The sequence below is a fragment of the Heteronotia binoei genome, chromosome 20, assembly GCF_032191835.1.
Source record: "Heteronotia binoei isolate CCM8104 ecotype False Entrance Well chromosome 20, APGP_CSIRO_Hbin_v1, whole genome shotgun sequence".
NCBI lineage: Eukaryota > Metazoa > Chordata > Lepidosauria > Squamata > Gekkonidae > Heteronotia > Heteronotia binoei.
This window is the reverse complement of record NC_083242.1, coordinates 23115404-23128946: the sequence shown is the minus strand read 5'-3', so window position 1 is coordinate 23128946 and position 13543 is coordinate 23115404. Positions and strand designations below refer to the sequence as shown.

General features: G+C 46.9%; 1 protein-coding gene and 1 long non-coding RNA gene across 2 annotated transcripts in view; one reads left to right on the top strand and one right to left on the bottom strand.

Moving 5' to 3' along the window:
* LOC132588510 (acyl-coenzyme A synthetase ACSM4, mitochondrial-like) overlaps positions 1 to 6337 on the bottom strand; it is a 110250-nt gene extending 103913 nt beyond the window's left edge. Inside the window, exons 1-3 of the mRNA XM_060260917.1 lie at positions 6133 to 6337; positions 2655 to 2865; positions 2363 to 2570 (exon numbers count right to left, since the gene is read on the bottom strand). Of these exons, the coding sequence (XP_060116900.1) occupies positions 2363 to 2570; positions 2655 to 2865; positions 6133 to 6327 (614 nt within the window). The 5' untranslated portion in view covers positions 6328 to 6337. The remainder of the gene's footprint in view (positions 1 to 2362; positions 2571 to 2654; positions 2866 to 6132) is intronic.
* The window catches only part of LOC132588514 (uncharacterized), a 125388-nt gene that overhangs the window by 60062 nt on the left and 51783 nt on the right, over positions 1 to 13543 (top strand). The window lies entirely within an intron of this gene.

Sequence of the window (13543 nt, the reverse complement as noted above, 5' to 3'; positions counted from 1 at the left end):
CCGTCACCAACGTCTTGTAGCGTTCGTCCGCCTTGTCCATGAGCGTAGTTGACTTTCGCGGGCTCCAGCTCGGGGTAAAGATGAGCGTGGAGAAGTGCGCCGGTTCCTTCACCTTGCGCCTCACCACTGTCACTCCGGGCTCGACCGGTCGCTCTCTTGGTGGGGTACTGGGCTCTCTGTTATCTGGAGCCTTCGCTGCCATTCAGCTAAGTTGCCAGTTCGGATAAGCTCCAAAAAGGATCAGAGTAAAAATGTCAGAACTTGAAGAACTTCAAACGAAACTCATTACTTTGTTGCAAAAGTATAAGACGTTTATTGAGAACTGTGTTCAGGGAAAGCACAAGTTGACTCTGATAACGGGTTCAGCTATCGATACATTCTTTATGCGGTTGTAACAGAAACAATAAAACCATTTCTCACACTCTGGGAGACAGTTGTCTGTTCCCAGGGTCCCTTATCTCCATGGGGGAGGAAGGAGCCCTGCTGTGATGCTCTGGCAGGCTAGCTTCAAAGGACACCTGCAGAGGTTTTTCAGAGGCTATCTGTCACCCTTCAGTGGTTACAGTTTGTTTGAAGTGCAAAGCATTTGGTTAGTAGGCCTGACTACAAGGACATAGGATTAGTAGGCAGTTACAATATGGAGTCGGTTAGGCTAAGAGCACCAAGCTCAGCATACATAGCAGATACAAGTTCTGACACCGTTGGCCACCCCTGGGCTATAGCATCAAAGTAACAGGAGGTCATAGCCAATGTTCCTGCTAAGCTGCAGAGTCTTGTGAGCAAAAATTCTACTTTATGAGCTACAGGCATTAAAGTTGTGAGCTCCTGCATAAATTAGTGTGCTCTGGGGTCAGCTGCCCTGAGGCTGCTCCGGTGGGGAGGGTGGGATATAAATATGAAAAATAAATAAATCCTTCCTGAGCTAAGACAAAAATGTGTGAGCTGGAGGCTAAAAATCTGTGAGCTGGCTCACACTAACTCAGCTTAGAGGGAACACTGGTCATAGCTCAGCTCTTTACCGCCTTGGTCAGGCCACACCTGGAATACTGTGTGCAGTTCTGGAGGCCTCACTTCAAAATGATGTGGACAAAATTGAGCTGGTGCAGAAGAGAGCAATGAGGATGACCAGGGGCCTGGAGGAAGAACCCTCTGAGGAAAGGCTGAGGGCCTTGGGAATGTTCTGTCTGGAGAAGAGGAGATCGAGGGGGAACATGATTGCTTTCTTTAAATATTTGAAAGACTGTCATTTAGAAGAGGGCAAGGAGCTGTTCCACTTGGCAGCCAAGAATAGGACCTGAAGCTCAAACTACAGGCAGAAAAGTAGTGGCTAGATATTAAGAAAAAAATGTGTATGGTCAGAGTAGTTCTGAGGTGGAATCAGCTGCCTAGGAAGGTGGTGAGCTCCCCTTCATTGACAGTCTTCAAAATGCAGCTGGATGATTCTTTGTCGGAGATGCTTCAGGCTGATGCTGCATGGAGCAGGGGGCTGGACTAGATGGTCTGTGTGGCCCCTTCCAACTATTTGATTCTCTGACTCTATAAAATGTGTACAAAACAATATGGCCGGAATCAAGAACCAGAACTATTGGCCTGAATATAACAAGAAACAGGGAACATCTGATCCTTTGTAATTTGATATTTATCAAATGCTGGGCTACAAGCTGAACCGAGAGGGAACGAAAAGGCTTATTTTGTTTTCTCATTGTGTGTAGTAATCAGAATCGACAATAGCAGCTAACATCTTCTCTGATCTAAAACCCAGGGCACTTCACAACAGATCAGGTACAATCCCATAAACCACAATAGCCTGTAACACGGCAGAACAGAGTTAAGATCTCCTTCTGAGAAATCTTTCCAAAAACACCCCCACACTCAGCCACTGTGGACGCTGAGCAACGGAGTTGGTTGCCTTCTGTGTAATCTCCCATCCCCAAGCTGGCGCAGGCCAGGCAAACATTTCTTTCTTGCTGGTAACAAGGCAGAACCTTCGGGAGCTACTCCTCTGAATTGATTTCAGCTACTGGCTATGGTTCCTTACGCTGGAAAAGCTCTTCTTTCCCCCAGTGCTGGCTTTCTGCTTTGTACTCCAGCCTCCCACAAAGCCTCAGGGCAGCTGGCAATAGAACAGAAACTATGTTGCATGTTCAGTACGTGCAAACTGACCACTGATCTTCTTCAGGCTTCTTGTTCACCCATACCATAAAATGCAAAATATGTGTGCTATTTCTGTTCAGGCAACAGCATGACCACTTATTTGTGACCATCACGGGTACCACAAGCTCCCAATATGCACAACTGCTGCCAAGCATTCTTTTTCTGGACTCTCTAGTGGTACCTCACTTGTGTCAGGAGCAACATTCACCTGATCAAGTCATGGAAATGCATCCATCCTTCCCTCCTGCCTTCAGAGACCAGGATCCGGCTTTTCAGGAAGTGGCAGTTGGACACAACGGAATCTACTAAGGGTGCCAAGGCATCATCGGTTATGATGCTTTTGGCTTTGGAGGCTTGAAGCCTGTACAGAATGTCTTTAGCACTCAACAGGACTGTCGCAGGAACAAAGACGATGCCTGGAAGAGAAGCAAAGGGCAATGAAAAGGAATAAAGAAATGACCCACTCTACACCCTTCAGGGCACACAGAGGGACTACTGACCTGCTCTCATGCAGCCCACGGTTATGGTCCACCACTCCGGTATTCGTGGCAGGATGACGATGACTCTGTCTCCTTTTTGTAGATCACAAGCATTGGTGAGCACATTGGCAGCTTTCCTGGATAAGACTCCCAGCTCCTCAAAGCTCCACTGAACCTCCTCTCCTCTCTCACTTATCCACCACAGTGCTGGATTGGGGGGTCTCGTTCCATCCTGTGAGGCATAGTTTTTTTTTTAATGTAAGGATGCAGGAAACCAGAAATCTTCTCTGATGTGATAGGACTCCATTGCCATACCTGGTCTCTCTGTTTGGAATGAACTCTGAAAGGAATTAAGGTGGTGAGACCCCATCATATTGTGACCTTGGGCCAGTCACGCATGTTCGGCCTAGTTTTCCTCACAGGGATGAAATAGAGGAGAGAAGAACAATGAAAGCCACTTTGAATCCCCATTTGGGAGAAAGGCAGGATAAATAAAGTTAAGCTTAGAGAAGCTCAGGTTCAAATCCCTGCTCTGACCTGAGGCAAACCAGGTGACTTTGGTCTAGTCACCTTCTGAGCTTAACCTACCTTATAGGCCTGCTAGGAGGATAAAGTGAATCAGTTCAGTGGCAACAGTTCAGGAAAGAGAATCTCTTGGCCATAAAACCATCCCAGCCCACATGTTAAAACAGCAGTCAATGAGACCAGTGGCACAGTACATTCATAGGCATAAAAACAAATCCTAAAAGCATCAAGAAGTGGGGGAAGTAAAACAAGAATAGGAAACCAGATCTGAGGTAAAAGATACTTATTGAATCACAAAAAGGTCAAGGGGGGGGGGGGTAAAATAATATTTATTAGACTATAAACAAATCAGTTGGCAGGCAGATGGTTAACTAAATAGACAATCTCTAAACACCAGAGTTTTGGCAGGGGGTTGGACTAGATGACCCTGGAAGTCCCTTCTAACTCTGTGATTCTAATAGTTCAAAAATATAAGCAGAAAGGCTTAAGAAATATATAAAAACTTTGAACAGGCAGCCAGTGCCTCCTAAGCACTATAGGAACACTATACAGAGGAGATGGTATTACCCCCTAAGCTTGGGCTTCCTCACCCCCAAAATAAAAAAGGATCACTCACTTTTCGTCCTTTCACATTGAGGACTCCTGACTTGTGCCAGATAAATCCCCTCACAGACAGTCTTTCATTAGCATATTGGACTCATACCTTTTGAGTGCTATACCAAGCCCCTCAAGCCTGTGTCTTAGTCCCACCCAGCTAGTTTCCCTGTCTGTAACCTGGGATTTTCTCTCAGCCACCAGAATCTAGCCTATATGTCCTGACAGAACTCCTCAGCTTCCAATCAGAGAGTTTCTTCTCAATAACTCTCTCACTCTCTCAGACAGAACTCTAAATCCAGTTCTCCCTTACAGGGAACTCAGCCTACAGGCTGTCTCATCCCCTTCCCAGTTGATTTTCACAACTGTTCTCCTCAGTCTCCAGACTGAACTAAGCACCAAACAAGCTCTAGGCACCAAAGCAATCTCCCAGCTCTCAACTGCTTCAGTACTCAAGCAGAGTTGAGTGCGTGGACAGAACTGTGTTAGCCAGACATTTAAAGTTGTTGAAGCACACCGTAGCAATAAATCCATTTCCGTCTGTATAATGCGGTCACCTAGGGCACAGGCCTGAAGAGGGTGCAGAATTGAATGCCCCCTGGGAGAGTGGGGGCCTCCCCCTCCCTCCCAGGAGCAGCCAGTGCCTTTCCCATGGCCAGGAAAGGTCCCGCCAATCAGCTGGTCAGCAGGGCCTTTAAATTACCCAGGAGGCCGACAGGTGCTTCTGGGCACTCTCCTGATCATGTGGGAACGCCAGCAGAAGCAGCCAGGCTGGCCTCCCCCTCCGTTTAAAGAGCCCACCGACGAGCTGATTGGTGGGGTGTTTAAATTGCGTGGAAAGGCAGTAGCTGCTCCTGCCACTCTTCCTGTGCAATGTGAATCATGGCAGGAGCAGGGGTGGCCTTCAAGCCACAACGGAGGTGCTTGTAGGATGGCTCTGCCCTTATTCAAATCACCCGGTAAGAGCTGTAGGAGCAGCTGCTGCCCTTCTTGCACGATTTAAAGTCCCTGCCAACCAGCAGGTGAGCAGTCTCTTTAAATGGAGGGGGAGGCCAGCCTGGCTGCTTCTGCTGGTGTTTCTGTGTGATTGGGAGAGTGCCCAGGAGTAGGTGCCAGCCTCCCAGGCCATTTAAGGGCCCTGCCAGTCAGCTGATTGGCGGGACCTTTCCCGGGTGCAGGAAGGGCAGTGCCTGCTCCTGAGCGTCCTCCCATGTGATTTAAATTGCCCAGGAAGAAGGGGGCTGCCCCCACCCTCTGAGCCTAGGGAACCAGCAAGCTTGGCACCAGTCCTGGTGGTAACAGTAGTAGTAGAAGACGACGACTGCAGATTTATACCCCACCCTTCTCTCTGAATCAGAGACTCAGAGTGGCTTACAATCTCCTATATCTTCTTCCCTCCACAACAGACACCTGTGAGGTGGGTGGGGCTGAGAGGGCTCTCCCAGAAGCTGCCAGAAAGTGCAGAAAAGGGCAACTAGAATGATTAAAGGTTTAAAACACTTTCCGTATGAAGAAAGGTTAAAACGCTTGGGGCTCTTTAGCTTGGAGAAACGTCGACTGTGAGGTGACATGATAGAGGTTTATAAGATTATGTATGGGATGGAGAAAGTAGGGAAAGAAGTACTTTTCTCCCTTTCTCACAATACAAGAACTCGTGGGCATTCAATGAAATTGCTGAGCAGTCGGGTTAGAACGGATAAAAAGAAGTACTTCTTCACCCAAAGGGTGATTAACATGTGGAATTCACTGCCACAGGGGGTGGCGGCGGCTACAAGCATAGCCAGCTTCAAGAGGGGATTGGATAAAAACATGGAGCAGAGGTCCATCAGTGGCTATTAGCCACAGTGTGTATATATATGTGTGTGTGTATTGGCTACTGTGTGATAGAGTGTTGGACTGAATGGGCCATTGGCCTGATCCAACATGGCTTCTCTTATGTTCTTATGCCCTTTCAAGGACAACTCCTGCAATAGCTATGGCTGACCCAAGGCCATTCCAGCAGCGGCAAGTGGAGGAGTGGGGAATCAAACCTGGTTCTCCCAGATAAGAGTTCGCACAGTTAACCACGACACCCAACTGGCTCTCAATAGAAGACAATTGAAGATCCAGAAAAACATCATAGTCCTTGTAAGGACAATACTGGAGATTCATTTCAGCTGATGTGCTAATTACAGAGTCAGCAGAAGGTAAAGTGGGGTGGTATTACCCAGGGTGTTTCCCCAGGTTGCAGTAGAAGAATGCCTGCCTTTATCAGCTAAATTCAGGTATCCCCGAAATAGGCAAAGAGCACAGGTTGTCACATCAGTCCATAGCCAGCCCCAAAAGCAACAGCGGTGTTGTCACACCTTTCCTTAAGACCAACAGAAACAAGACAACGTACCTTTTCTTTTTGATCCCATTTATCCAGCACGTCACTTGCAAAGTTAAAATGCTCCGGCACATCCCTGAAGAGAGATTCGTAGTCTGTGGAACCCAGAGATGCCACTCCCCTGCAGCTCTTGACTCTGTGAAGCACTCTGGGGCCACTAAAAGACCCGAGGACTGGCAGTCGGGTGAGAAGCTTCATTCTACCCATGGCGGCTGATTTCACCTTTTGGAGGAATGCAGAGCAAACAGATGACTCCCAGTTTTGCTTTGAAACAAGACAATGATGGCTTGGGTGGTGGGAACCAGCATGGAGCTGGTCCCAGTGGATTTCAGTTGCTGGCCATGATGCTTCCCAAAGGTGGAAATTCTGACCCTAGAATATACTCTCCTTCAGGTTGTTAAGGGCCTCTCCCTGCTCATCATTTGAAGAAGATGATATTGGATTTATATCTCACTCTCCACTCTGAATCTCAGAGTGGCTTACAATCTCCTTTATCTTTCTCCCCCACAACAAACACCCTGTGAGGTAGGTAGGGCTGAGAGGGCGCTTCAGCAGCTGCCCTTTCAAGGACAGCTCCTGTGAGAGCTATGGCTGATCCAAGGCCATTCCAGCAGGTGCAAGTGGAGGAGTGGGGAATCAAACCCAGTTCTCCCAGATAAGAGTCCACACACTTAACCACGACACCAAACTAGCTCTTGGGAGCTCTAGCATGAATGAAAGGCATCTATCTGTCCATGAATATGCTCCAGAAGATACATGTATATTTTCATGTGGCTGATATTTATTGAATGGTGTCCATGATGAGTCACGGCTGCCCTCTTCTCCAGGTTCTTGGGCCCCTTTCGAAACTGGCTTTGTTTCATTGCATCACGGCTAATTTAAGTCTCGTTGCTTTCCCAACTATCTTTAGCTGCATCGGGACCCATATTTTAGGTTGAATGGAATTGTTTTGTCTTTATACTTTCATTCCAAGGTGGGAAAAGATCAGTACATTATTACATAACGCTAACGTATTAATTAAAACACGTATATCCTTTCCTCTTGGTTCAAGGCAGAGCTTATAGTAATAGCTACAACATCCCCAACTAAAATGAAAGATAAAGTAAGAAGCCCTAAATTCCATCAGGTGCCACTAAGTCCTAGCTGACTAATGGTGACCCCGTAGCATTTTCAAGGCAAGGTAAACAGAGGTGGTTTGCTGTTGCCTGCCTTTGCATAACAGCCCTGGACTTCCTTGGTGGTCTCCCATCCAAGTACTAAGCAGGGCTGGCCCTGCTTAACTTCCAAGCTCTGATGAGCTCAGGCTGGTCTGGGCTCTTCAGGCTGCTATCATTATATAACCCCACCCCAAAACGAAGAGGAAATGTAGCATTCTTAAATTGAAGTAAAAATAAGAAAGAGAGAAAGAGAGGTGCATATATGTGCAGATAACTTACCAGTCCTGCATGCCAGATAGTAGAGAATCAAAAAGGAAAATCTCCAGAAAGGTACTTGGAGAAGTAGCCTTCACTCAGTACATATAAGTAAATATTAACTTTTAATCTGTCATCTGAAAAACGCGAATTGTCTACCAATTCTGTGTTAACCTTTGACCACACGCACACCTACCCCCACCCCCCGGTTTTTCATCTTTTCTCTAATTGTATGGGTTAAATTTTATATTAATGTGTTAAAATTCCATTTACCTTTTCCAGCCACAATTGTAAGTCATCGATGCCACAGATCCTTGCAAATAATATTCATGAAGTTCAAACTTACGTTTTCACAGACCTGTTTTCTCTCATTTGTTCTCAGTTTGAAATGAGCGGTGTTTTGATTGCATTTGCCTCTTCAGTGTTTATCATCACATAAGCAATTGTCTGGTAGCTCAGGGTTTGCTCGACTGATGGGAATAGTGTTTGTTTGGGTCTTTCTGTTCTGTTTGGAATGTTACAAAGAGTAAAATTCCATTCAACCTCAACCTGAAATCACCCCACAGAAAGGTGGGTAGCGCAGAGCAATTTACTGACAATAGGACACTGCCTTTAGTTGAAGACCCACCCCTGTGACAAGCTACTCTCCTGTCCATTTGGAAAAGTAATTTTTTTTTCGCTTGAGGAGAGGGAGGAAGTGGCCGCAAGGGGCAAGTTGCATACTTGTATCTGTGCAATTTGCAAGCAGCTTTTAGCAGCTCAGTGGTGAAGCATCTGTTTTTCATGTGGATGGTGCCAGGTTCAGTTCCTGACACCTCCAGTTCAAAAGGATAAAGAGGCAGGTGATGTGAAAGATTTCTGAGACCCCAGAGAGTAGCTGTGAAACAGAAGAGACAAGACTGACCTAGACTTCCTAGACGAGGGTTTCCCAAACTTTTCTTTCTTGTGGTCAAGTTATTTTTACACTTCTCCTTCGTGGCCCACTAAAATTCGGGGGTGGAGCCAAGAGACTTTGGGGGTGGGAGACAGGAATCATGTCATTTCCTGTGGTGTCACTTCCAGGTCAAGGGCCAAGTGATATCACTTCCAGGGCACACTGAACCAAAACTCCACCACTTCCTGTGATGTCACTTCCAGGGCACTCCCCCAAACCTGCCTCTTCTTCTGAAGTAACCGTTTTCAGAAAAAATCTCTCTGAAACTCATGCTGAGCCAAAATGGGGGTGGAAAGTGGATGGTCTGCAACTTTTTCATACATTCCCAGAGTCCTCTCTTTCCACCCCCACACCTGCATGCACCTATCTGTTTGTGTGTTTGTCTCCAGCTTGCAAGCACTCCTAATGCCCATGTTCAATTGCCTGCACTACCTACACACTCCTCCTCAACAGCACTGGCCAGATGGACGGGAGCCCGATGAAAGGGGAGCCGTGTAGCACAGGGACAGAAGTATGCGCCCTGGGGGTGGGAGAGCATTGGGAGCCCCGCACCTTCGTCATTGCCTCGGCCACCAAATTCCAAGCCGTCCTCAGTCTTGAATGGCTGGCCGACCATGATCCGCTCATCCAATGGAGCAGGAGTGCAATATATTTTCTGGACCCGGTGTGCAAAGGCCACCACTGGGACAAGAAGTGAGGCCCACATCCCCCTCCACAGATGGAAAAACCCTGACTAAAGTCGAGGTACCCAGCTTACCCCCCGAATATCAAGACCTACATAAAGTGTTTGATGTTCAAGAGGCGGATGAGCTACCCCCTCACCGAAACACTGACTGCACCATTGAGTTGGTGGAGGGGGAGCCACCTCCCAAAGCCAAACTATATTTAATGAGCCAAGGGGAAAGGGAGGAGCTACAAAAGTTCCTGAAACTTAACCTGCGCAGGGGGTTCATACGACCCGCCAAGTCCCCCCATGCCACCCTGGTGCTCTTCAGAAAGAAAAAGGACGGCAGTTTGTGGCTCTGTACTGACTTTCACGGCTTGAACGCGATTTCCATGAGTAATGCATATCCTCTCCCCCTCATACGGGACCTCCTAGGGGAAGTGTCCCAAGGGAAAATCTTTACCAAGCTCGATCTCCGGGATGCATACTTCCGAGTGCTCATCAAGGAGGGGGATGAGTGGAAAACCACCTTTCACACCACTGGGCCAATACGAATACTTGCTTAAAACTGTAAAAAAACTGGGACTGAAGTATTTGGGACCTTTCCCGATTAAATGGTTTATAAATAAGGTGACTGTTGAACTGGAACTGCCAAAAAGCCTTAAACATGTGCACCCTTGTTTCCACGCTAGCTATCTGAAGAAAGACCCTGGGCCTTCACCATGGCACCCCCAGACGAAAGCACCGCCCCCGACTCTGGTTCGTGGTCAGATCCATCATGAGGTGCAGGAAATCCTTGACGCCAAGATCAAGCATGGTGAACTCTCTTATCTCATCAAATGGACTCATTTCCCATTAAGTCATGCAGAATGGGTCAATGCCAAAGACACAAACTGTAAATCCCTGTTTAAAGACTTTTACAACAAATACCCCAACAAGCCTGGGGGGAGGAGGTCTTGGGGGGGCAGAATGTCAAGAGTCACCCCATCATTGTTCCTCATGCCATATGTATCCAATTTGCACAATGCCAACACATGTGCTTTGCTATGCTATGCTAGCTTTGAAGCATTCCTGCTGCTTATCTGGAGGGAGGGTGGCATGTCTGGGAACTGGCTAGTTACCAGGTCAAGAGAGCTGGAGGAGATACAAGCAGAGGAGTGATAACAATCACCTGGGGTGATGAAAGAATAATAGAGAACCCATGCAAAATCCCCGCTTTAGCTTGGCACGCTTTGCTTGAATTATATCAGGGCAAAGGTTTATAAGAGCAAATAACTGGCAGGAGAGCCAGTTCCGACAACGCCTGTATCTGCCTATGATGCTGGAATAAAGATCTTGAACTATACTTGTTTTTTCCTTGCCTCTGGGTCTGACATGTTTCTGTTCCAGTACTCATGGTTTTTTTACATGTAGCATTTCATTATTTTGTTGATATAATAATAGTCAGGCTAAGTAACAAGACTGGCGAACAGGGCCGACAGGCCAACTTTATGCAACTCAGGGTTCCCGCACTAGCGTGCTATTGGAGCCTTCAAACTAGCAGGGGACTTGTGACTGGTCCAGGGCAGCAGGTATTTGGATCCTGCTGCCCATTGTTCCCAAGTCTCCAAGCTCCATTCGTGCAGCTCCAGTGACCCAGGCAGGAATGCCCAATTCAGTTCTCCCTTGAGTCCACATACATAACAGTTGACTTCCCAGAATCCTTGGTGGGATTTAATTTGTTAGTCCTTGTCAGTTAGATACTGGGATACAGCAGGCTTATGATTCTCTTATTTCTTTAAAAGTTATATTAGTTTGGATCCCATGGATCTGTTCTGTTAATGGTGGCCTTTTCTCAGTGCAGAGAACTTCTTCCGGCCAATGAGAAGAGCCTCTTGCCCTCATTGCTAGCAAAATGGATCTGCAGGTGTCACAAACCATCCATCCAGCTTTTCTGCTGGTGAGCAAGAGCCGAATGGGTCCCCTTTAGCCAACCAAAAGGCTGGGCTGGGAATTATGGCGTCTGCATGGACAAAAGCCATGTGGGATGGGGGCTGTAGGAAGGAGATGAATTAAGAGAGAGTGAATAGAAAAGCTGGCTGGAGCCTACCTATTCTCTTGTGATTTTTTTGTCCTTGGTCTTGTGATTTTTTGATAACGTTGTAGGCTATGCAACACGTGGACTGACATACATGGGACTGGAGATAGATGTGGACAGAATCCTGGACCAGTGTCCTGATTTTGTCCAGCACTCCTTGCCTTCCAGGGCTTTTTTTTTTTAGCAGTAACTCATTTGCATATCAGGCCACACCCCCGTGATGTAGCAATGCTCCAAGAGCTTACAGGGCTCTTAGTACAGGGCAGTGTTCCCTATAAGCTGAGTTAGCGTGAGCTAGCTCACAGATTTATAGTCTCCAGCTCACACGTTTTTGTCTTAGCTCAGGAAGGATGATTCCGGAGCACAATAATTTACGCAGTAGCTCACAATTTTAATGCCAGTAGCTCACAACTTTAATACCACTAGATCACAAAGTAGAATTTTTGCTCACAAGACTCTGCAACTTAGAGGGAAAATTGGAACAGGGCTACTGTAAGCTCTTGGAGGACTGGCAACATCAGGGGTGTGTGGCCTAATATGCAAAAGAGTTCCTGCTGCAAAAAAAGCCCTGTTGCCTTCTAACCTTATTCTTGGTTACTCTTGCTTTCCATAGTGGCTTGGTTACTGATTTGTAATAAATAAACGGGCAAAGGTTCCATATCCAGATTACAGGCTAATCACTCCTCCTTGCGACTATCTCAGCATCCTTCCTTATATGGGCTGTTGGACTCTTCCCTGCACAACTGTTAATGTTTGGAACAACGCTGTGTCTAAAGTTCAGAACAGATGAGTTAGTTATATGCCTTTTCTCAAAATTATGGTTTCCAAAAATGCCAAAGCGAAAAACATCACCTGTCAAACATTTACCATGTAGAGAAAGTGGACAGAAGCTACTTCCACACTGGTACACCTCCCCGTCCCACCCCGAGAGCAAGAAGCCTTAGCACTGAAAACCGACAAGATCTTGCTGATCCAGAGCATGGCTGGGGGGGCGGGGCTTGATCTGGCTTGAAGGAGAAACTACAGGGTGATTGCAGACAGATGGAGCATTCATTGGAACACTCTCCACCCAAAACCACTATGGGGAGAGCAGTGGCAGGGCTGGCCTGAGGATTTTGGGTGCCCTAGGTTAGGTGCCCAAACCCTCCCCCCCAATCCAGGGGAGAGGGGAGATGGCACCTGTCCTGTTTGATGGGCCTCAGGGAGGCAGGAAGATTGAGCCTGCACTCCTCTTCTCCGACCCCGCCCCTGTGCATGGGAAGGTGAGAAAAATGATGCCCAACCTCTGCATCACCCCCTCCCACATACTGTTGAAAGCAGCAGAAAGTCTTACAGTGCAGCCCTGTACAGACTTAAGCAGGAAGAACTCTGCACAGGATTGCATGGTCAGTCTTCCTGTGGCTTATTCTCAGTACAACCCTATGAGGCAGGTTGTATACCCGGGGCGGCCAACTTGTTTAACATAAGAGCCACGTAGAATAAACATCAGGAAGGAAGGTAGGAAGGAAGGAAGAAGAAGAAGAAGATATTGGATTTATATCCCACCCTCCACTCCGAAGAGTCTCAGAGCGGCTCACAATCTCCTTTCCCTTCCTCCCCCACAACAGACACCCTGTGAGGTGGGTGGGGCTGAGAGGGCTCTCACAGCAGCTGCCCTTTCAAGGACAATCTCTGCCGGGGCTATGGCTGACCCAAGGCCATGCTATTTATTTATTTATTATTTATTTTTCGCATTTATATCCCGCCCTCCCTGCCGAAGCAGGCTCAGGGCGGCTAACAACATCATTAAATATCCACAACAAAACAATAAAACCATAAAGCAATAAAAACAATTACAGTAAGATCTATTAAAATTAACAGTTACACTTTAAATATTGAACAGATTTTAAAAACAGTTTTGGTGCAAAGTTCCATACCATGATGTTAAGCAGCTCTGTACTTTAGTTGAAGGCCATTCAAAAAAGTGCCAGCAGGTGCAAGTGGAGGAGTGGGGAATCAAACTCGGTTCTCCCAGATAAGAGTCCGCACACTTAACCACTACACTAAACTGGAAGGAAGGAAGGAAGGAAGGAAGGAAGGAAGGAAGGAAGGAAGGAAGGAAGGAAGGAAGGAAGGAAAGAAAGAAAGAAAGAAAGAAAGAAAGAAAGAAAGAAAGAAAGAAGGTAGGTAGGTAGGTAGGTAGGTAGGTAGATAGATAGATAGATAGATAGATAGATAGATAGATAGATAGATAGATAGATAGATAGATAGATAGATAGGGGGAGGGAAAGTTGGAAATAAAGTAAGTTTAACTTTAAATGCATTCTCCAAGCTGCCAGCTGGCTTGACTTAGAGAA